General features: G+C 35.9%; 1 protein-coding gene across 3 annotated transcripts in view; it reads right to left on the reverse strand.

Moving 5' to 3' along the window:
• LOC129764148 (cAMP-dependent protein kinase type I regulatory subunit) overlaps positions 1-22,936 on the reverse strand; it is a 159,563-nt gene that overhangs the window by 55,367 nt on the left and 81,260 nt on the right. For 2 of the 3 annotated variants that reach the window (XM_055762966.1, XM_055762967.1), the window contains exon 2: positions 20,258-20,458. The exons of the other annotated variant lie outside the window; for it this stretch is intronic. In XM_055762966.1, coding sequence (XP_055618941.1) covers positions 20,258-20,275 — 18 coding nt within the window. In that variant the 5' untranslated portion in view covers positions 20,276-20,458. The remainder of the gene's footprint in view (positions 1-20,257; positions 20,459-22,936) is intronic. 3 annotated transcript variants of the gene reach the window in all.

The following is a 22,936-nucleotide window of genomic DNA, read 5'->3' on the forward strand; positions in this document are numbered from 1 at the left end:
AGGTGCACAAACAGGCTCTTGGTGACACCGTTCATTCGCGCTTTCATGATAAACGAAGAGCTTCACCACAACAGCGACAACATGCTCCAATCGCTGTTCAGTTAGAACTGAGTGGATTTCCGAGTGGCGCTCGCTTATATACCGATTGGTGATTTCAATAGCATGTTTTGAAATCAATTTTAAGACTATTGAAACAAGTTTTTGGATCAAAAAGAAACAAGTATATAACGCGTAGACATTTTATCTTTCGAATGAAGTGTTCATCATACCATTTCGTTCAATTGTTTAGGAGCTATTACTGCTCAAAATCTCGGTCTCCGGCGTAACGCTTTCGTTTTCGAAACTTTGGTTTTACACCCCGGTATAGAAATGAAAGACGTAGTCCTACATCAAAATGCCGTCTTGACTCAAATTTCAAACATTTAATTTTTGACTCAAATTCCGAACACACGAACATACAATGGTGGTGTCCAAGACACGACCGCAATGGGAATATTTGGAACTTTGTAAACGAGCCTTTTGCAAACGGATCAAACTGTGCTATAGGATTAGCGGACGAAATTGCCAACATCCAGATTTGGCTGACAAAGTTTGCATTCGCTACTCGGATCGATTCTGCAGAATGCCTCCTCGCCGTCCAAGCCTATGCAATCCTTAGCTGTGAGTGTGCATGCAGATGATGCTCTTTTGTTGGCATTTCCGCTTGCGCCATCGATTTGCGTTGCCCTTCCGGAGTAACTTCAAAAATAATTGAACAAGCAAGGTATTGACTCAATGAGAAAATCACACACATATCGGGATATCGAAAAAGAACAGTCACAACATTCCTGACAATTCAATGGCAATGAATAAATGTGAATGAATTCTCATGAGTCGAGCGTTAAGGAAAGCTCAGAAAGCACAGAATGAATATGAATGAACACAGTTGTAAATTTGTTTGCCGTCGAATGAATGACAGCAGCATCGACAAGCGAAATAAACGCGTTACACTGCTAAAATATATTTTCAATATTACTTAACAAGCTCAATATTTCCAAGCCCTGGTCCCGGGTTTTTAATGAACTATTGGCATATTGGACTAAGAAGTGTGGAAATAGATCCACGTTTCATCCATTGTCACGAAACGTCGAAAGAAGTCCACTCGATCACGCTTCAACAACGCCAAACCGGCTGTTGAATCATCAACGCACCGCTGTTTTTGGTCGACGGTCAGCAAACGCGGTACCCATCGTGCAGTAGCTTTTTCATGTCCAAAATGTCGTGCAAAATGTATCCCAGTCGTTGTTTTGAAATGCCTGCGGCCTCAGCTAACTTGCATAACTTCACTTTACGATCGTTAAAAACGAGTCGATGCGCTTGTTTTACGGTTTCTGGATTCGTATCATATTTTGGCCTTCCAGAGCCAGAGGCGACGCGTGACCAACTGAGCTACCTGTTCAATTTCATTTGCAACATTAAAACAACAGTATTGCGATGACAGATTTTAACATTTTTGTTTCTCAACATTTATACATCTATACAGTAAAACCAGTTTTTATGCGATTTATTTTGTGCGATTTTTGTGACGTGACTTCATTTGTGCGGTATTTGAAAAAAATTAAGTCACCGGTCATTTTTTTCTATCTTTGATATGTATTTTATCGCTCTAGATAGTGACTGTGTCAGCTAATTCCCATTCTCATGTTTTGTTTTGTTTGTTTTCAGGTGTCAGTAGGAGCTTTTTGACAGGAGCAAAAAGTTCATTTTATGATCTGCGCAAGTGAGTAGGCCTCTTATGAAAGTGAAAAAAGGAAATCAAATGTTGATCACGAATGAAATCATTAGGATTTGGGTTATTTTCTTAAGGATGTTTTTTTTTATTTTTTAACGATAATCGGAATAAAAACTATAATTTAAAAAGAACCGTCAGCTTATTACAAAGCTTCGCTTCATCGAATTTCGAGTGGTATGAAATAAACATTTCCAAATTCCCAGTAAATAGGTAGTGCGACATCGAAGTCGGCAAATTTTTCTTGATTCAACAAAGCGTTCCTTAAACCGCTTCTTCATTTCGTCAATAATTTTGTCTATAATCGATTCATATAAACGACGACGATTGATGACGTTACTGTCATTCATAGTTTCGCCAGATACATCAATTGCATGTTTGAGCGTACTATCGAAATGATTATCTGCTTTGAACTCCTCTATAGAAGCAAGGTACGTTACGCACAAATTCTACTACGTCTAGTTTCTTTTTTTTTACTAAGTTTGATAAAGAACATCCGTATGTGCAAAAATATTCGCAAAAAATTTTAGCAAGAATTTCAATACGTGTGCGCGACAGTGAATATATCCAATGAATAACCGTTGTTTCACCAATGTTTGCACACCAGATTTATCTCCGGACATTACAGTAGCGCCATCATAGCTCTGGGCCACAATTTTGTCAGCATTAAGACCAAAGTACGCAGCTATTTCATTCACATGACCGACCAATGCAGCGGAGATTTTGATACGTAAGCAGACATACGTGTACTCTATGTACCGGGTTCAAGTTGTCGAATGAACAAAATCGATAAAAACGCTCGAATCAAAACCACACCTCAACGAAATAATACTAGCACTTCCACAGATATCATGAATGAATTTGTTCGTTTTTGACGTAGGACTACGTCTTTCATTTCTGTACCTGGGTGTAAGTTCAAAGTTTCGAAAACGAGAGAGTGACGCTGGAGTGCAAGGTTTCGCATGTTAATACCTCTTTACCGGCTGAATGGAGCGGTATAATAATCACTTCATCCGAAAGATAAAATGTCAACGAGTTATATGATTGTCACTTATTGGTCCAAAGAATCTATTAAAGCTTGAAAATTGCTTTGAAAGCAAGCTATTGAAATCATCATTGCTCATTGATGATGATTGGTGATCGCAATGTGTTCCCGAACACGGACGCAAAATCTAGGCACCTGGAGAAACCGTCATAGCGAATACACAAGCTGCGGCTTCTTTTGCTCGCTTGCATTACTGTTTGGGAAACCACAGCGGACACATGCAAGGCGTGAGTACTTTTACTCGCATCAGTTTTTGTTCTGCTTCCGCATGGAACAGTCATGAAAAATTGTTAGCGTGTGAATGCGTCCAAGCGAAGAAATATTCGCATTTACGCATTCGACTTGGTGTTCCCGTGATGCAATCCAATTGACGAATTTACGCAAAGCTGAATCAGCTCCTGCGACACCTACATTAGAGTTCAGAACCACAAAAGTGATGATGTTTGTTTATTCTACGCACTGAAAAGCAAGATTCGGTCGTGATTATTCATTTTATTTTTATTTAGATTCATTTCAACCATATAATGTCTTCAGTATATGGTAAGAAAGTTAGGGCTTTGTATATTTATGATGATTTCAACACGCGATTGGACCAAATACATTGATAATCTTCGAAAATTTTGAGTTTGATAATGCATACAGGTTATGGATACTGTGGATAATGGTGATGAAATCGATATCATATTAAGTTGGATTATATCATTGATAATGTAAGGGCCGATACAAGAAGGATTTGCAGTATTTTTAGCGGAACACATGCTACTCATCGTTTATCTAGTTGAAAAAAATTAAGTTACAATACTTATACCAAGCCATTTTTCAAAATATACATACCACATTGTAAAATGGCAATTTTCTAACCTTTTTAGCGTAGAAAGAATACGTGAAACCGGGAAATTTGAAGATAAGTTCTGATTTTTCTAAAAAATTTGAAATACCAAAAAAAACAAAACCATCATCATTTTACTCGCTGCGCCATCTGGTTGTAAATCAAACGTAAATTCGTCAATAGCATCAGTTTCTGTTCTTCTGCTTTCGCATGGAACAATCATGAAAGATTGACACATTGACACATGAAAAATATCGTGTTTTTCTCGCGAAAACAAAAATGAATCATGTATCAAACATCTTCAGTTGCTTTTACAAGGCCACTCAAATTCCATCGGTTCGTTTCGACCACCAACAAGTTCGATTTTATGTTAATAACAATTCCATACTTATACTCATAAAACCACACACTAACAAGAAAAACTTTCAGCAATCTTTCAAAATATTCATTCATTTAGAATTGATTCAGATGCAATTTCAAATAAATGATTACCGAGACAACGGTAGTCCTACGTTTACCTTGTGGTTATATCACATATATAACCCACTTCTTGTTTTTTATTTGTTTCATGCTCGTTCGGGGTGTTTGGTGCTGTATACTCTCGCGGTTTCGTGCCCTCTCTCAAATTTTAATGACATCAAGAATAGAAAGAGAAACAGAAATGGAAACGATGACAACCACGAACAAACACTGAAAGGTGGTGTTGTGTATTTTCCATCGTTTTCATCGGTTTGTTCAGCAGAAATATTGAACCTAAAACGTCATTTTTACGCAAGGCGGCGCATTAGAAGTAGTGATCGTTCCATACGTAGTTGGCGTAGTTTGGCTGTGAGATGCCTCTGTCCAGAGCGAGGTTCATCTGCAGTGCTTGTACGACCCATTTTAAATTTACTAAACCAACGAAAAACTGTCATTCTCGAAATAGAAGTGGAATAACATTTCGTCAACCACTGCATTCATTGTTCAGGAATTTTTCCCATTAAAAAACAATGTTTGATCAAAATACGATATTCCTCTTTTTCCATTTTCTATACGACTGCTCAGGTAGTGACACTTAAACTACGGTAGTTTGTGAAGAAATAAACGGAATGTCATGAAACTTCACACATAAGCTAGTGACAGATGAACCTCTCAAAATGAATCTTATTTATTTTTAGTGGCGCCATTTGTTGAAAAATCACTGGAATTTTCAGCCCGTGTAGTTCATGAGAAATCTTCCAACAGGATGCCGCACTAGATTATAATCGAGCAAAAACAGGAAGGTTTAATCTCTTCTCAGCCACTAAAACAGTATACTAAAACTAGATAATTTACTGGTTTAAAATTATAAACTTATAAATTGTGAATCATTATTATTAATAATGTAATTATGACGCAGAATAAAAAAGATAATGTCAAAAATATGTGTATAATATTCAATGTAGTAAACTTTTCAGGCCATGTTGCAGGGTAAATAATCTAAGGGTGTTTTCACACATGTAGTAAGTGCGATGTTTCTTCATGGGAATCACACAGAATCAATACGAGTTTGGGTTTGTTGAAAAGCCCCAAGTTAGTTACTAATTCTACCATAAGGCGTTGAAATTATTCATTTTTTAATGCTTTTTAACGATTTTCTTCAAATAGAAATTATGATCATGGTTTGCCCACCTCTGATCATGGTTTGTCCAAAAAAATGATCATGGTTCATCCGTCACTATTTTATAATCGAATTTTCAAATAGATGTTGCATTCATCATTGTTTGAGTTTATTTTATTTTTATTTTATTGATCCATTCATAATTTAGGCTTTCTTCAGAATATTGCCTTTTCTTGGGCATTTTAAAAGTGTTTACCTCAACACACTCAACACAGAGAAACTTTATTTCTGCTGTGCGCGACGGACACAATAAACAAACTGCAGCGCGCCAAGCGGGTGCCATAGGAATCATGTGGACAAAATAACATTAGTGAATCGGACAACTCATGATCAGAATTGAGGTAATCGAAATGCGTTAATTAAATGGTTTACCGATGTAAATCTAATACAACAGGTGTGCAAAAGCATGATGTTAACAATATTTGTAAGTGTTATAATCCAGAAAAGGTCAGAATACGTGCCAAATAATCATCTGGTGATTGATTAAAAGTTAGCTCAAATGAGGGGCGCATTGACACCAATAGAAGGTGAATTTTATAACTCTTTAAAACATGTGAATCCGTAAAAATATACTAGAAAAATACTGTAAATCATGAAAAAGACATTTTTTATATGTTTCGAAACATTCGAATATCTGATTTGACACAGGTGCGCTGAATTAGAGCATTCAAAAAAAAGAACAAACCATGATCATATTTTCGGCTGGACAAACCGAAATCCTTCACCTTATATAAGAATCAAAGAGAAGGACAACAACAAACCAAATGATAGAAAGTTGTGTCCAGGATACCATCACCTTGTTGACGTAGCACTACGAATCCATTTCAATCAATTCGTTCGCTTATCACTCGGGATATCATTTTATAATGCATCGATTTTTTTTTAAATAACTCTTTAGTAGAATGTTCTGAAAAAGCCGATTATTCCATTTCTGATTAACAAAACATTAAAACTGCGATTTCTTTTGATCAAGTGGTGCACTGTTTCACTTAAGGAAACATACCTCTGGACTTTAGAACTCTTAAGTCTACAACGAAAACTCCTCAAGAAACTGGTTCTGAAAAGAGCTGATCTTTTACTGCTTGATGAAACCGTAGAAAGAACATGGCGCGACAGGAGCACAAACACATATTTTTTCATCAAAACATTCTGATGCTATTGTTGCTGCTGTTGATATTGCGAGATTGCTGAAATTACTGATGCTGCTACTGTTATTTCTGCTTCTATTTTGTATTTCTTGTTTGGGATGCCGTTTTCGTTCCACTTCAGGGACTAAACAGTGGGTCTGATGCAAAAGTACACAAGCGCTCTCCACCAGATGGTATTAAAATCGATGTTTCGTATATTTTTATCGAATTCCACATTGGATTTGAAATTGCGAACAACATCGCACCGCGATTTGATACTAACTGCTTGCTGGAAAGAGTAAGACTGCGTATTAGAGTAAAGGGTGTGTCACATCAAATTGCATCACGGAAAAAACGTTGTAGAAATTCGCCCAGTAGACCGATCCTTTTGAAAATTTTAGACAGTAAAATAAAAACTATTAAACAACTTTTGGCATTTTCTTTTTATTCATACTTCGAGCCCAAGCCCGTATGCTCGCACCTTCCTCTTTTCCCCGTCCATAAGGTTCTGTACAACGTCAGGTTGTAGTTTTTTTTGAACAGAAATCCATTTTCTCTTGAAGTCCGCCTCCGATTTGACAACTTTTGGGTTCTTCCGGAGGGCCTGCTTCATAATCGCCCAATATTTCTCTATTGGGCGAAGCTCCGGCGCGTTGGGCGGGTTCATTTCCTTTGGCACGAAGGTGACCCCGTTGGCTTCGTACCACTCCAACACGTCCTTTGAATAGTGGCACGAAGCGAGATCCGGCCAGAAGATGGTCGGGCCCTCGTGCTGCTTCAATAGTGGTAGTATGCGCTTCTGTAGGCACTCCTTTAGGTAAACCTGCCCGTTTACCGTGCCGGTCATCACGAAGGGGGCGCTCCGCTTTCCGCAAGAGCAGATCGCTTGCCACACCATGTATTTTTTGGCAAACTTGGATAGTTTCTGCGTTTCTGCGAATCTCCTCCGGAACGCTGAATTTGTCCTCTGCGGAGAAGAACAACAGGCCCGGCAGCTGACGAAAGTCCGCTTTGACGTAGGTTTCGCCGTCCATTACCAGGCAATGTGGCTTCGTCAGCATTTCGGTGTACAGCTTCCGGGCTCGCGTCTTCCCCACCATGTTTTGCCTTTCGTCGCGGTTAGGAGTCTTCTGAACCTTGTATGTACGCAGGCCCTCCCGCTGCTTGGTCCGCTGGACGAATGAACTTGACAAATTCAGCTTATTGGCGACATCCCGGACCGAACTTCTCGGATCACGTCTAAACTGCTTAACTACGCGCTTGTGATCTTTTTCACTGACGGAGCATCCATTTTTGCCGTCCTCACCTTCCGGTCGATGGTTAGGTACTCGAAGTATCGTTTTAGTACTCTGCTGACCGTGGATTGGACGATTCCCAGCATCTTACCGATGTCCCGATGTGACAACTCCGGATTCTCGAAATGAGTGCACAGGATTAATTCACGACGCTCTTTTTCGTTCGACGACATTTTTCCAAATTTACGAAAAATTGACAGTGAAGCATGGCCAACGTGATCTAGATCTATACACTCTTATCTGATTATAAGCGAAAGCTGAAGATATAATTCCTAAAAATTAAATTTCTACAGCGTTTTTTCCGTGATGCAATTTGATGTGACACACCCTTTATGCAAATTCGCTCACCTCTGGCCGTGTCAACTAGTTGCCATCCGCTTAAATTGCAACATTTCTCCTCTTCACAGTGTCCGTTCACACGTTGCAGTATTTGTTCTATAATGTTTAATCTTCTCTAGCCTTGAGAAAGGCCGATGATGAGCGACGGATTTATGGCTCGGTACGGCCGGTACGGGTAGGAAAACACACAAATTATCAGATCAAATGTATGGAAAATGGGAATGTTTTCAATGTTTACCACTATAAAATTAATAATATTGGCTAAAATAGGCATTATACTTTCACCTCAACGTCGTGAAACATACTTTCTTGATATAAGTCATATTTGAAACATAAAAAATATTATTTTTAAATATATACAGCTTTTGCATTCCAAGTGTATTTTCGTAAATTTACAGTGACTGCAAATTTGATCAGAAAGATGTTATTCTTCGTGCAAACAATGTAAACCAATTGTAGTTCTGAAGTCTGTGTTCGAAAACCGTACTCTGCTGCTACTCTGGTTACTCTATTTGGTTGGTACAATTTGAGGAACACAAATTGAACCAATCAAAAAATAGGATTTAGCGCGTTTAGATAATGCTTGACATTTCATAAAATAAAAAAATTCATAAAAACACAATTTTATCAATTGTGATAGACGAATATTTTCTATCTTGGCGATTTATCGAGAAATTCTCGAGTTATAAGCATTTGAAATCATTCAATCAATTTTCCTACATTTTCGGTGTTTAGATTTTTTTAACGCGTTGAAATTAAAATATTTTGAATTTTCAGAAACGATATAAAAATACGAATTTTTACAGACATACATCTAGACATACGCCTGGGACTGCACGTTTTGGGGCAAATTTGTACGCTTCATTTGTTCGGAGTCCACGAATGAGATCGTTTTCTTCGGCGTGGATGAGACGAAGGCGAGCCATCGGTAGGCCTTATTAGATTCTTGGTGGACCAAGGATTTAACCATCAATTGTAGAAAACACGGGTTATTTCGTGATCCATCCGTAACAGACGGAACGCGAAATACGAGAAAACTCGTGAGCGGAAAAAATGTGCAGAAAATGTACACCAACCCTGCCTGTCTCGGATATATGTTATATCAGAAAGTCAAGATTGATACTTTGTTCACTCTGACTCTTCCATGAATCTATTAGAGTTTGTAGCATAATATAGTATGCCCATTTTTGCGCTTTTTGTGGTTTTGTGGTTTTATATTTTTGTTTTTCCGAATTTGTTTTGCTATAATGAATTGAGCATCTGCATTTTTATTCAATTAGAGTATTCCAAGTATTCATATGCATTCCGATACCACAAAAGCGGTTGTTTTTGCACTCGCAATGTTTCAAAAGACTCTGTCGAGAGGTAATTACGGGTCGACCAATAAAAAGTACAAAAAAAGACTTATACTTTTACCAATACACTATACTGTTATCTTGACTTAGTTTAATTTTTCAAACTAAACGTTAAAAAGTTGTTGTTAGACAAACGCTTTCCCTGTAGAAGTGTCCATCTTCCGATGTTGGTTATTGTATGGGATGTTCATATATTTTTTTCAGAATTTAAAAACCTACGTTTCTAAAAAAAATGAATTTAAAAAATATTTTTAAATTTTTTTTTAAGATTAGTTTTCTTTTAATTTAAAAAAGTCCTTAATTTCAATCTTTGACTAAAATGCTGTTGGTCTTAAAGTTTTAGGTTGGTCTTATAGGTTTTTGAGTTATTTAAAAAAATGTAAAAATGTCTTAAAGTTTTAATTGAGGGAACCATGAATAATTTTTTACTTGTTTTCCGTGATAATTAGTTATTTATTTAGGAAAAAGATATTAGGGTGTTCACGACCGCATTGTCGACGTAGGACAAATCTAAATCTTATACCATATTATAATCGTAGGACAATAAATCTTATACCATTTCAAGAATGAATTCTCTAATACAAATATTTGGTAGCATTGACAAAAGTCGATGAATTGATACTTGTACTGAAGTACGTGACGGTTCACAAAGCAATAAAAAGCCAATTTGAGCAAATCAACAATTAAACTCCCAACATCAACATGTACTGTTGATTGCTCGCTGTCTAGAGTGAAACTGAAATACTCAACTTATTGAGTAGTGGTTTTTCAGTATTTCTTGGACAAATGACATCTCCAACGCTCCCAAAATCATACTTTTTCGAAGAAATGATCCATAAATTATACTATGCAGCACCTATCGCAAAACGGCAAAAGAAAATCCGAACCGAAACGATAATGAGATGAAATCTCAACACCCTATTGACCATATTTGAACAGTATTGTAGAAAAACTCCGTTCACCCCAACTCACCAGAGATGGAGGTCCAAGCTTGCCATTGTACACACACGATCTGCTGCTCGCAACAGAAAAACTACCCATCGGACTATTTGTGCTATTGATAACACTACAATGGAAACCTCGTATCATCTGTCCACCTGTACGATTCAACTGAAAAGTGGAACAAAATGAGTTCTCTTACGCTGAAAGACGACAGAGTGCAGTTTCCAATATGTATCGTCCAATCGGGCTTTGTTGCAGCTGAAAATGTCAATGAGTCTGAATAAAATAAACAAATAAGGACAAAAAATTAAGTAAAACGGCGGAACCAACAAAGGATGTTACAAATTTAGAGGGAAACAAAATTCAATGAGCATATGCGGATGTTTCGCTAAATTGAAGGGAATATTGATTGTGTTTGAAAACTAACGGGAAGACAATCTTCTGTGATATCTTCATTTCAACCCTTTGCGATCGTATTGAATTTGGACATGGATTTCGTGCAGGTCGGAATTATGATCTCATCTTCACAGTGTCCCAATACATGATGTATTTTATTAAGCTTTTCCTCAAGCATGGGTGACAATGTTTGATTATACTGATTAACGTTATCTATTGTTCTTACGAGCACCGTTTTGAGACATTAAGGTTTTATTAGAAAAAGTATGAACTAGTTCATTGTAGAATAAAAAATACGATTAATGTAGTTCCTGGCTATGGTGACTGGAAGCAGACATACGACCGTAAAGGGTTGATATAGGAGTTTTGATCGAAACTAACACGATAAAAATGCCATAGTCTTGTTAAGGGGGACCCCTGTCTGAAAGGTCAAAAAATAATAATTTTTCGTGATTTTTTTTTCGATATTAGGAATAAAGTGAAGTGAACGGGTATTTTGGTAAACACCAATCAGTGTTTGCTGGCGGAATTTCGCGGAAAGCTTCATGTTCCACTAATCCATTCAAACCAAGAAAAATAGTTTAAAGAACGTCATCATTACATGAAAACCTGATAATATTGATAAAAGAAGATACCTATTGAATAATTTTATTTTGTCTATTTGGGAATCCATGAAACATCAAGAGTTTCATTCACTGATCAAATTTTATATTATAATACCAGAAGCTTTAGGCATTTCGGTTTAGCAATTCACTGGATTTTTTATAAGCAGAGAACTATTGTTTAATGAAATGTGAAAAGATCCTCTCATTTGAATCAACCAATCTTGGTTACAGGCTTAAAAAATTCATGGTGGGACTGTTATGCCTAGAACATCAACATGGGACAATTTAACTTGATGTTGTTTTTGAAATACTGGAAACAAACAATAAGTTTGCTTGTGTTTTTCCGAAAGATTATGCATAAAAACATCGTTTCATGAAGAAGGGAGTGATCTGCAATACTTTACAGAATATGAATCTCGTTTTTAATTAGACATTTGCTAACAAGGTGTACACGTGTTCTGTTAAAGTTTTTTTTTGTTTGAGAATTAGTTCGTTCTTCCAAACCAGTAATGAGTACATTAGCCCTGGTGAAACCGTGCCATAAAATTCATGTACTTGAACCGATTTATTTGATATGGATCCACAAAAAATATGGTGGGACAGTTATGAACAGAATATCAACATGGGACAATTGAGCTTGATGTTGTTTTTTTTTGAAAGCTGGGAACAAACTATAACTTTTTTTTTTGTTTTTCCGGAAGACTAGGCATAAAAACGTCGTTTTATGAAAAAAAGTGAAAATTGTCAAAAAGTATCATGGGACAACTATGCGTAGAAGGGCAGATTAGGCATCGGAAATAAGTACAACGCAGTCAAATAAACCAAAATTCAACTTTCAATCCATCGACTAATTGATTTGATCTACCTGATGTTTTTGCGACAAATTTAATAACCATAACACTCATCATTTGTCTAATCGGATCCCCATAGTATTGTGCTCGAGGCTTGAGATACTTTTTCTGATTGATATTTCGGCGCGCCTGAAAAATAAATTAAATCCATAAATCAAAACAAGTTTTCTAATTTAATACATCAAAACTAGTTTGAAAATTAAGACATTCAGAGCCACCCCATCATAACGCATTAGCTGAGAGCTACTACTACCGTTACGGTTACGGCCATCGGATAGCTATATAACATATCCTCGTTCCTTTACGACCGGCGGTCGTGTCGGAAACATCGTCACTGTCGTTACTGTCACATCGCATCACCTTCGTTCGGCAAAACAGAGTCGTCTCGAGACGTGAGTATCATCATCGCTATAATCGTAGTCGCCGTGTTCGTGTATCCGAAGCAGAGAACGATGATGAAAAGCTGGCTACTCAAAAGTAGTAATCCATCGGAAGATGTTTAGCTACACAAACTATTGGCATTCGCACACATTCATGGACACCGAAGCTAGTATCCCACTTCCCACATTCTTTCTAGTGTGCGAAATGCATGCGCTCCTTCAACAAGTTCTTGCTTTTTATGGAAACATGGCTTGAAGTATTTACTACCAACAGGTTCGATCAGTCTGGAGGAACATGCCGTTGTATATACCGACGATATACTTTCTGAAAGCAAGCAACTCATTCTTAACATCATGCTCCTACTCGACTTTCTTGAAATATTGTTGCACCGACAACAATGAATTTCAGCTCGACCATTATAAACCGTATTATTTAACAATATATTCAAGAGCACAACACTCCACTCTAAGAGTCATCAAATCAGCACGAGCTACTCTCGCTGCTTGTTGTGTCCATGAAATGGGAAAATCCTTGCTGTTTTTTGTGTACCCCACCTACATCGAACGTAATAGCGCCCACCTATACGATTCAACCTGCACACACTGTTGCGTTGGCTCGGACCGTGTTTTATTGGACAGGATATTTTTAGACGTTGTTAGCTTCCCATTGAGAGACGTTTCCAACGACGTGACGATAGATGTTGTTAAAGGAATTATGAAATGAAGCGCACTGGAAAAGCACAGAAGGAACCTTACCCACCTACACGCTTCGCTTGGAGAGAGAGAGAGAGATACGCGCGTTGTCTCCACTAATCATTCCGATAATCGGATATTTATTAGTCTCTGTCACGATTCAAATCCAAGGAGTGGCATCAAACGGAACGCGAACCGTGCCGATATGTTTTAGTGACAGAAGAAATATAGTTTGTTCAACAATTCAACAGTACCTTGTAATTCCATTGAAGACAGCATTCTCTTTGCAACATGTTTTACACTGGAGCAGGGTTATCATATCTACAGAATAATCTGTATTTATACAGATTTTTCAGACTTTTTGAAACCAAGTATCTGTAGATACAGATTACAAATTTTTTTTGGTTTTCATACAGATTTACAGATTTTTCAAAGTAACGCTCCAATATTAGTTAGGAATTGATCTCAATAATATTTTCCCCAACTCACCAATTTTATTCATATAGCATTCGAACCAGTCTGAATAAGAGTCATTTCGACATTCATATGTAGCGTGTATTACTGCTTTCTCATGTTCAATCTAAGGCGAAAAGATGCAAAAGTCTGCGTCACCGGCTAGCTTTACAATGAATAAATAACACTGTTTGTCCTTTTTCTACTAAGGCACAGTGAATGCGAATTTTTACGTGAATACCATCAACATCGTCAATTTCATAATAACTATGCCAACCAATGATACTAAAGCTAAGATTTTGCTTCAAAACTGAACTTATAAATTTAACCCTTTGCGGTCGCATTAAATTTTGGCGTGTGTGTCGTATTGGTAGTAATTATTTTTACTTGAAAAGCAGTGATGTATAATTTTGTGGAATCATTAAAGATTCCTTTATTTTTTGTAAACTTCTGATGAGTATTTACTAAACAATGTGTTTATGTTTATGTCTAAAAATATTTGCTATAATTCTTCTTCCTGTGATATCTTTCGCATGTATCACAAAAATAATTAGTTTGTCGTCCTTCGCATTTTATATTTCTGTTTGAATATACCAAACAATGCTCTTAACACATTGCGGACCGCTCACGAGATTTCTCGTGTTTCGCGTTCCGTCTGTTACGGATGGATTGCGAAATAACACGTGTTTTCTACACTTGAAGGTTGAATTCTTGGTTTGCCAAGAATCTAACAAGGCCTACCGATGGCTCGCCTTCGTCTCATCCACATCGAAGGAAACGATCTCATTCGTGGAATCCGAACAAATGAAGCGTTCAAGTTTGTCCCAAAACGTTCCGTCCTTAATGTGTTAACATCTACACAGTGCCGCAATACATGGAGTTTTCCATTAAGGCAATATTCTAGTCTAGAAATTTGAAGAAAATACTTCTTTTTTCCTTCATATTTCTGTAGTTTAGGCATTCAAGAATATACCGCAGAAAGGACTTATCGAAAATCCCATGATTTACCGAGTTAGAACCATTTTAGTGATGCGATTTCTAACCTGGTACGGCCATTATAATGACCTTGAAACGCGTTTTTCTCGAAACAAGTTTTTTCCAACTGGCGTACACGATATCTCAAGTTCTACTGAACCGATTCATGTCGAATTTATATGAATACAATCGCTATGCACCTATCTATTGCATGAACCTCTAAAAAATGATACTTTTCAAATTTTATTTTATTTTTTAAAATAACGTAACGTAAGAAAAAGACGTTTTAAACCACATTTTGTTTTTCAAACGGCCACCATTTTGTCAAAAAAGATGTTTTTGACTTGTCCGAGGTTCATGTGACAGCGGCATCTTTACTGATTGAGAATCTGTTCGATTTTTTTTTGTTTCAGATAACCAGAAGGGCTGGTATCATGTACGCCATGGCACAACTTTTTTTTTGAGCCCCTTCACTTCTTCGGCTTGTAACTATGCTAGTTATGAATATTTTTTCTTCGATGAACAAACAATGATATAATAAATAGGAAAAATACTCGTAGTTTTATTTTTACGGAGCTCGAAAAAACGTCTGAAGTTTGTGTCTCTACACTAGAATACCCTCTTAATCCTTTCCTCAAGCACGGATGGCAACATTTGTTTATACTGAGTACCGTTATCTATTATTCATAGTAACACCGTTTTGGTTTGTGAATAAGTTCACAAAACATGAAAATTCATTTAGAAAAAGTGTGAACTGATACAATGTTGCATAAATTATTATTATATTAGTACAGTGGAATCCGTTTATAATGACGTCGAAGGGTATTGACAAACGCGCCATAATAAGCGTACGCCATACAAAGCGTTTTGTGTGAAAAAAAATGTCGCGCATTATAAGCAGACATAATTTATTAAAAATGGATCAAAATAGGCGACATGCCACGGTAAAGGAAGCCATTATATCCGACTTTTATTTTAAGAATTTTAAATGAAACCAAACTTTGTTGTGTGATTTCGTCATAATAAGCAGTTGATCAATATAAACGGAATCATAATAAACGAATTTTACTGTACACTTCTTCGCTGTGGTGGCTGAGAGCAGACAAACGACCGCAAAAGGTTAATACAGATTTCGATACAGATTTCCCGGGAAAGGTCTCAGATGAACAGGTTTTTGAGATCAAAAGCACAGATTTTATTATGGGAGCCCTGCACTGAAGTCGCTTGTTGGCGCGGAGGATAAAACAAAAACCACGTAAATTCCAAAATCCGCATAAAAAAACTGCGTTGATTCCAAAATCCGCGTAAAAAACCGTTTAAATTCCAAAATCCTCGTAAAAATAAACCAAGTAAATTTCAAATTCCATGCAAAAACCTAACAAATAGTGAATTATTAGTTTAAAATGCAATCCATAGTCTAACAATTGATTAACTGATTTTTTTTTTGCATGCTGCAATCATGATATTTGTTTCTCCGGTTATTTCTCAGCTACTAACCAGTGTTACTATAAAAACTAATTTCGTGGAAAATCACATCAATTAGCTCATTAAACTTTTAAACAATTGATACGTGCTGCGTAAAAAAACGCGTAATTTTGGAAATCTTCGTATATTTCGAAATTCGCGTAAAAAAACGCGTATATTCCGAAATCCGCGTGAGTTTCTGAAATCGCGCAAAAAAAAAACGCGTAAAAAATACCCGCGAAAAACAAGCTGCGTAAAAAGCGACTTCAGTGTACTCACAATTTCGTAGCCAAACCGATATAGTGGTTCTCAGCTTTTCGTGAAAAGTGATAGCTTTGTTCCTTATCGCAAAATATTAGACCCGTATTTTTTAAATTTTTCGTTAGGGTGACCATTTCGATTTTAGGGTGGTCCGAAAAATCAGTTTTTACCTCTTTTTTTACAGAAATTATAGTGGTAGAATACACTTTTTTCAAAAATTCATAACTTTTGAAGTACTGGACCGATTCTCCTCAAGAATGATTCCTAGAAACATGTTGTCTTCAACCTGGCTATTACAGAATGACAATGTTTAAGTTCATAATATCACTACTAGGGCGCACTGTGGTTAGGATATATCAAAACGGAAAAAAATCATAACTCACCAAAAATGCTTTCTAGAAACATTGCGTCTCATCCAAAGTTGATCCTATGATCACCGAATGGGATGACAATAGGATAATCCACAATTTAAAAAAATAATCAAATCGAGGTATAATTGTTAATTCCTCCGGAATACTTTTTCGAAACATGGTATCGTCTGAAAAGTTGATATTATAATCCCTGGCCCAAACAGGAGGACCGAAGTTTAGTTCATAATATCATCGCTAGGACGCACAATGCTCAGAAAAAAAAATCGAAATGCTGAAAAATTAATAACTCCTCAGGAATACCATCTAGAAATATTGTATCTTTTACAAAGTTGATCCTCCACCCAAAATTAATTTTTAGAAAATGTTTTAGCATCCCGAATTAAAACATGAAAAAGTTGTTGGAAAAACTCTTCTCCTGTAAAAGTAAACATCTTCCGATGTATGAGTGACTGTAAGTTATTTCATTATGTTATATTATTTTTAAGCTCATTTAATGTAATATTTGAAAAATTACTATCAATCTTTAACTTGTAACATCTTTTGTATAAATTATCGCGATTTACATGTTCTGCATTTTTACTTCTATTTAGAAACAATTCAAGAATACGTCAAACGCGAGAATTTACAAAAAAAAAATGTTACGAGTTAAACTTTTTTTTTTGAATGAATACGCAAAAATACCATATATTCCAGAAACTATAAAAGATAGTTGACGTCTTCAACCAAAGGTCATATTTTAATAAGATCTAAAATTTTGTCGAATACACTATATCGCTATCTTGAGTTTGAACAAAATTAAGATAATTCGTATTTTTTTCAATGAAAACATGAGAAAGTTGTTGTTCGAAAATCTTTTTCCCTGTAAAAGTGCCCATCTTTCGATGTATTGATGACTTGTTGGAAATTGTAAGGGCTGTTCATATATGTTTTTTTTGAGAAAATTCAGAAAAATATGAATTTAAATTTAAAAAAAAATCAGTGTAATTTAAAAAAATTGGTATTTTTTTTATGAAAATTCGAACAAATTCCGACATTTCATTCCACGACCTGTTTTTTGTAGGTGTCAATTTTGGTAAAAAACAAAAAAAAATATTGGCCCTTTGCAAATATATCAAGTATTCATGAAAAGTTGCTTGAATGTCTCACAACGTTTTACTACAATCTGAGATGTTGCTGCTAATGGCCAGTTGAGTTGGCGTGAGATTCTTCAATTATTAATTGTATTTGTTTTTTAAATGTTTATATGGCTTTGGACTAGAGGTCACCATGTTTTTCTATTTTTTTTTTTTTAAGGGCTGGAGGTTTTCTACATAACGTTTCAGAGATTCGTTTTTATCGTTTTTGAGTTATGATTTTTCAATGTTAATTGGTAGCTCGAAATATCAATTTTTACCCCATTTTTGTTTTCTTAACAATAACTTCTGAACTACTGGGCCGATTCAGATGATCGACATATCAAATTTAAGTCAGTGAGCTAGACTTTTTTGAAAAAAAAAGGTTGGGAAAAAATTGAATTTTGCTTTCGTTAGTTTGCATAGTTGATGATAGATGGCGTTATATTTTATAATTTTTTTCTTGAAGGCTGGGGTTTTTCTGCTCAACATATCCAAAAATCAGAGAAGTGTTTCTTTTCGTTTTTGTGTTATGATTTTTCAAAGTTAACATGCTATCAGTCTTTGTTCAATATTCCTATGCGACTAGACTAGATCTGTGCGACTGGGATTTTCGACAATTTTTTCGTAAAAGTAATATTGTTTAGAAGAAGACTAGCTCATCGACTTTGATTTGATGTGTCGATCATCTGAATCGTTTCAGTAGCTCAAAAGTTAAGAATCTTTGAAAAAACCATTTTTGGAAAAAAGGAGAAAAGATTGATTTTTCTGACCACCTTAAAATGGAAATCGACGCTTCAATGAAAAAAAAATATAGGTCTAATATATCACGATAAGGAACAAAACTAAAACTTTCCATGAAAATCTAAGAACCTCTACATCGGCTTGGCGTGGAATGGCTGTATATAGAAAACAAAGATGGAGGCGATCTGGCGTAGTGGTAACATCCATGCCTCTCACGCTAAAGGTCACGAGTTCAATTCTCACTCCCGACATTCTTCCAAAAATGGAAGTAAAAGTGACGAACCAGCCAAATGAGTTGAAAATCACTATAATACAGATATAAAAAAAAAAAAAGAAAAAGAAAACAAAGATGTAACCCTACGTCAAACAGTTTTAATTATTCATCAGAGTTATTGTTTTATCATCATTTTTTAATGCTTAAACAAAGAGAAGGCCAGATAAAACATAACTACCCCTTCTTCAAGAAAGGTTATCGCAAAAAGTAGTATCAAAGATAAAATTAACATAATGGATGAATAAAATATACTCGAAAAAAAAACAGTTGGTAAAAAACAAATAGGCTCCATTGTGGATAAATGCTTTAGTGATTCAAACTTTTCGCAATCGGATTACACAAACACGAATCACGCGAGGCACAGCTGAAAAAGCTCCCCGGAGCTAGTAAACCCGGAGATGGATAAATGATTAAATATTTTAACCCTCCCCCAAAAACAGCAGGCAGCAAAAACGAGCAATTACGAATTGTGTTTAAACGGTCAAACCCAGTGACGGTTCGCAAAGCACATTGTTCTATTGGGGTCGACCCCAATGGCGTACAATGGGGTCCCTTCTTTAGGGTGATCCTTTTCCATTCAGATGAACAGAACGGATCACTGGTGTAACCTCTCACAAGAGAGAGCCGAAATTATATATGTACATAAACTCAACAAGGGTTCAGTAGCCTTGCCGGCCGGCCGGGCTGAGCTCGGTTTTAAAATCCAATTAATGTTTGTCAAACAGCACCGGCTTCCGTGGGGCTAACAGGCGAATTTACGTCAGTCAAAGCACTGTAATCCTTTCAATATGCGCTGGTCCATCTTCCCCGCTTCCCGTTGTATGTTTCCCACGAGGGCTAACCTTTTCTAGGTGGTGTTTGTTAAAGTGCGAAAAGCTCTTTCGACAAGGTTTGCGTTTGAGATTTTGATCCGGTTCCAGGCCCACTCACTGGGTGTGTACATGTTTACCGATTACGAAGCGAAAAATCAACATTTCCCGGAAAACATATTTCAGCGCACGATTTAGGAAAAAAACAGAACGTGCAAATATTTACCAGTGCCACGAAAAAGTCAGACACTGTTTCCTTTTTTTGTTTAGACGATGTGTGGATGTTACTTTGTTTGGTGGAAGCATACTTCAAGGATCAGCAAATGATTGAATATGTCATGGCGAGAGACTGACTTTAATCGATTACTTACGTGTGACACGTCGTTTATTACACAAAGAGATACTCTATTAGCGAACCTACCTGAAAGGAGAAAAAAATATAAATGATAAGAAAGTTGAAAAATTATATTAAACTTTGTTAATTGAATTTCTAACAACTCTCATGGTTTCATGTTGTAATAACCACTTACCAATGGTAACGTGAGCATGGTTCCCAAGGAAACAATTCCTATATCTCCAGGGAATTTATATTTGCTTCACGATTTTTCCTTTGCTTACTAATTGTTTATTGATTTTTAGAAGAACTTTATTTTTCGTGAACAGGCAAAGTTATACTCATCAATTCCGGTTTTATGTTATTTCACGCTGTTTGGTATGATTAAATCACTCATCTTCAAATGGAATGACACATTTGTGACATCAGAAACGAATGAAATTTTAAGACTGTGATGATGCACCATATGTTGACGGCATTATTCCCGAGAATGAAACAATTTCATACCCCTTAATCAGGAAGGTGCTTGTCGTTGCCTTTGAGCATGAAATTCAAGCATACATCCCAACCGACGTTTTTCATTTCCTTCTCTAATCATGTGTATGATTCACCCGTCAGGAGGACAAAAATTCTCCAGACAAAAGGAATAGAAAAGATTCAATGCTGCGTATGGGGTTCCAAAAAGTCCTGATTGAACAATGAATTGATTGTTGGGATGTATTGCAGAAAACAAATTTGGAAAAGGTTGGTTTTCTTTTTTTGAACACACCATCATTCTATAAAAGCAATCATTTCTTCTTTTTTCACGGTCGATGGAAGCGAAAACAGTGAGATTAATAATGGTTTCAGACACGGAAAACCATGCGTTCCCAGCAATGGTAGAAAATCACGGAACAGCTTGATCACTCATACCAGTTGAACGAAAGGACAACCTTCAAGACCTTCGAGGGATTTCACATCATTTGAATATTTGTTTTTATTCATTAAGAGTTGACAGAGTTGAGCAGAGTGTGCTGCTAAATTAAGGATCTTTTTCTTCGCAAAATCATAAATTTGCACACTGCTTGTTCAATTCGATAGAGTTGTTGTTTTAGGAAAAAGTTGTTGTTTTACGACAAAGTTTGATGGACCATACAGAAAATATAAGTTATAAAATACAATGTTAAGAACTTACTTCAAGCTAACATTTATTTTGTTTTGTTTTTACTTAGATAATTATAATCTAATTTTTCACATTATGGTAATTCATCTGTTTTTTTTTAATAATTCATTTATTTTTACATGCTCAGTTGCATAGGTTTATATTTTAACTATATTTTTACTAGTATAAATTAACATGTTTCCTTAATTCTAGGGTTAAAAAGAATTCATCTGTTTTATAAACCCCTCCGAGTACAACATCGAGTCTCACTCGTGATATACTTGCATACCATAGGGCGCTAGAACGCTCAGCAGCGCAGTGAAGTTGATGTGTGACGTATTAAATAATACGCTGAGGGGTTAGAACAGAGATTTGGGTTTGAACAGAGAAAAGAACTTTTAAATTGCAAATTAAAACCTAATTCTACAAAAAATAATGCAAAATAAAATCGTTTAAAAAATTAAATCCCCATACGATTTTGTCATGGTCAAGTCGTTACATTGGTAAAATCAGTAGAAAACTATTGACGAAGTTCATACCACCTCGACTGGCCATTGGCAGCAACATCTAAAATTGTAGTGAAATGTTGGGAAATGTCATCTTTTCAAACAGGGCCAAAGTTTTTTTTCTCAACTTTTTACAAAAAAAATGACTCATCGAATTTAATACTTGCGAAATTCTGGTCAAAGGATAAAATGTAGGAAATTGTTTGAATTTTCAGAAAAAATACAAAATGAAATTAACAAAATATACATTAAAACCTGTTTTTGTGCGGTTTTTTTATGCGAATTTTTTTTTGTGCGATTTTTTTTGTGCGGTATATGAAAAGAAGCATATTTGACGAAGTTATCGTCCATTTAGTTTTTTTCGATGGTTTATATGCACTTCAGTGTGAAAAAAACATATTGGCGTCTCAATTATCTACTTCTGAAATCATTCCCCTCCTGCCATCAAATGCTCTAAGTTTTTCTAAGTTTTTGCATGACATGACTTCTAACAGCAACACGTTTCGACATGCAACTAAAAGCACAAAACAGCCACGCGCAACCGAAAAGCCAAAGTGTCCCATCGCAAAGCAGGGAAACAAAAGGAAATTGAACGGTGAATGGCGTGCATTTCTTGGGGGAAACTTTTTTTATGCGGTCCCTATCTACCGCACAAAAAAAGTTTTTTTCAAAATGTGTACCGAGAGCGATTTTTTAAAGCTACTGGTGAAGTTTTGCACGATTTTTCTTTGCGGTCCCTATCCCCCGCACAAAAAAAGGTTTGCCTGTACTGAAATAAAAATATTTTGAAAATTTTGAAATTTTGAAACTTTGAAATTATTTTTTTTTAAATCTTTTTTAATTCTCAAAAAATATATATGAATAGCCCTTACAATTTCCAACAAGTCAACCATACATCCGAAGATAAGGACTTTACAAGGGAAAAGAATTTTCTCAGTTTTTACATGTTTTTTTTAAAATACATTTTTGTGTTTAAATTCTCGTGTTTGATATGTTCTTGACGTTTTGCTAAATAGCAGAAAACTTCGCAGAGTATATCAATCGCTATAATATATACACTAAAAAGTTACGAGTTGAACATTAATAGTAATTTTTCGAAGGAACCATGAAAAAGTTGTTGTTAGGATAACTCTTTTCCTGCAGCAGTTTTCTTTATTTGGTGTATGAGTTGGCTGGAAAATGTAAATAATGTATATTTTTTTTGAGAATTTGAAAAAAAAAGTTTTCA

The sequence above is a fragment of the Toxorhynchites rutilus genome, chromosome 2, assembly GCF_029784135.1.
Source record: "Toxorhynchites rutilus septentrionalis strain SRP chromosome 2, ASM2978413v1, whole genome shotgun sequence".
Taxonomy (NCBI): domain Eukaryota; kingdom Metazoa; phylum Arthropoda; class Insecta; order Diptera; family Culicidae; genus Toxorhynchites; species Toxorhynchites rutilus.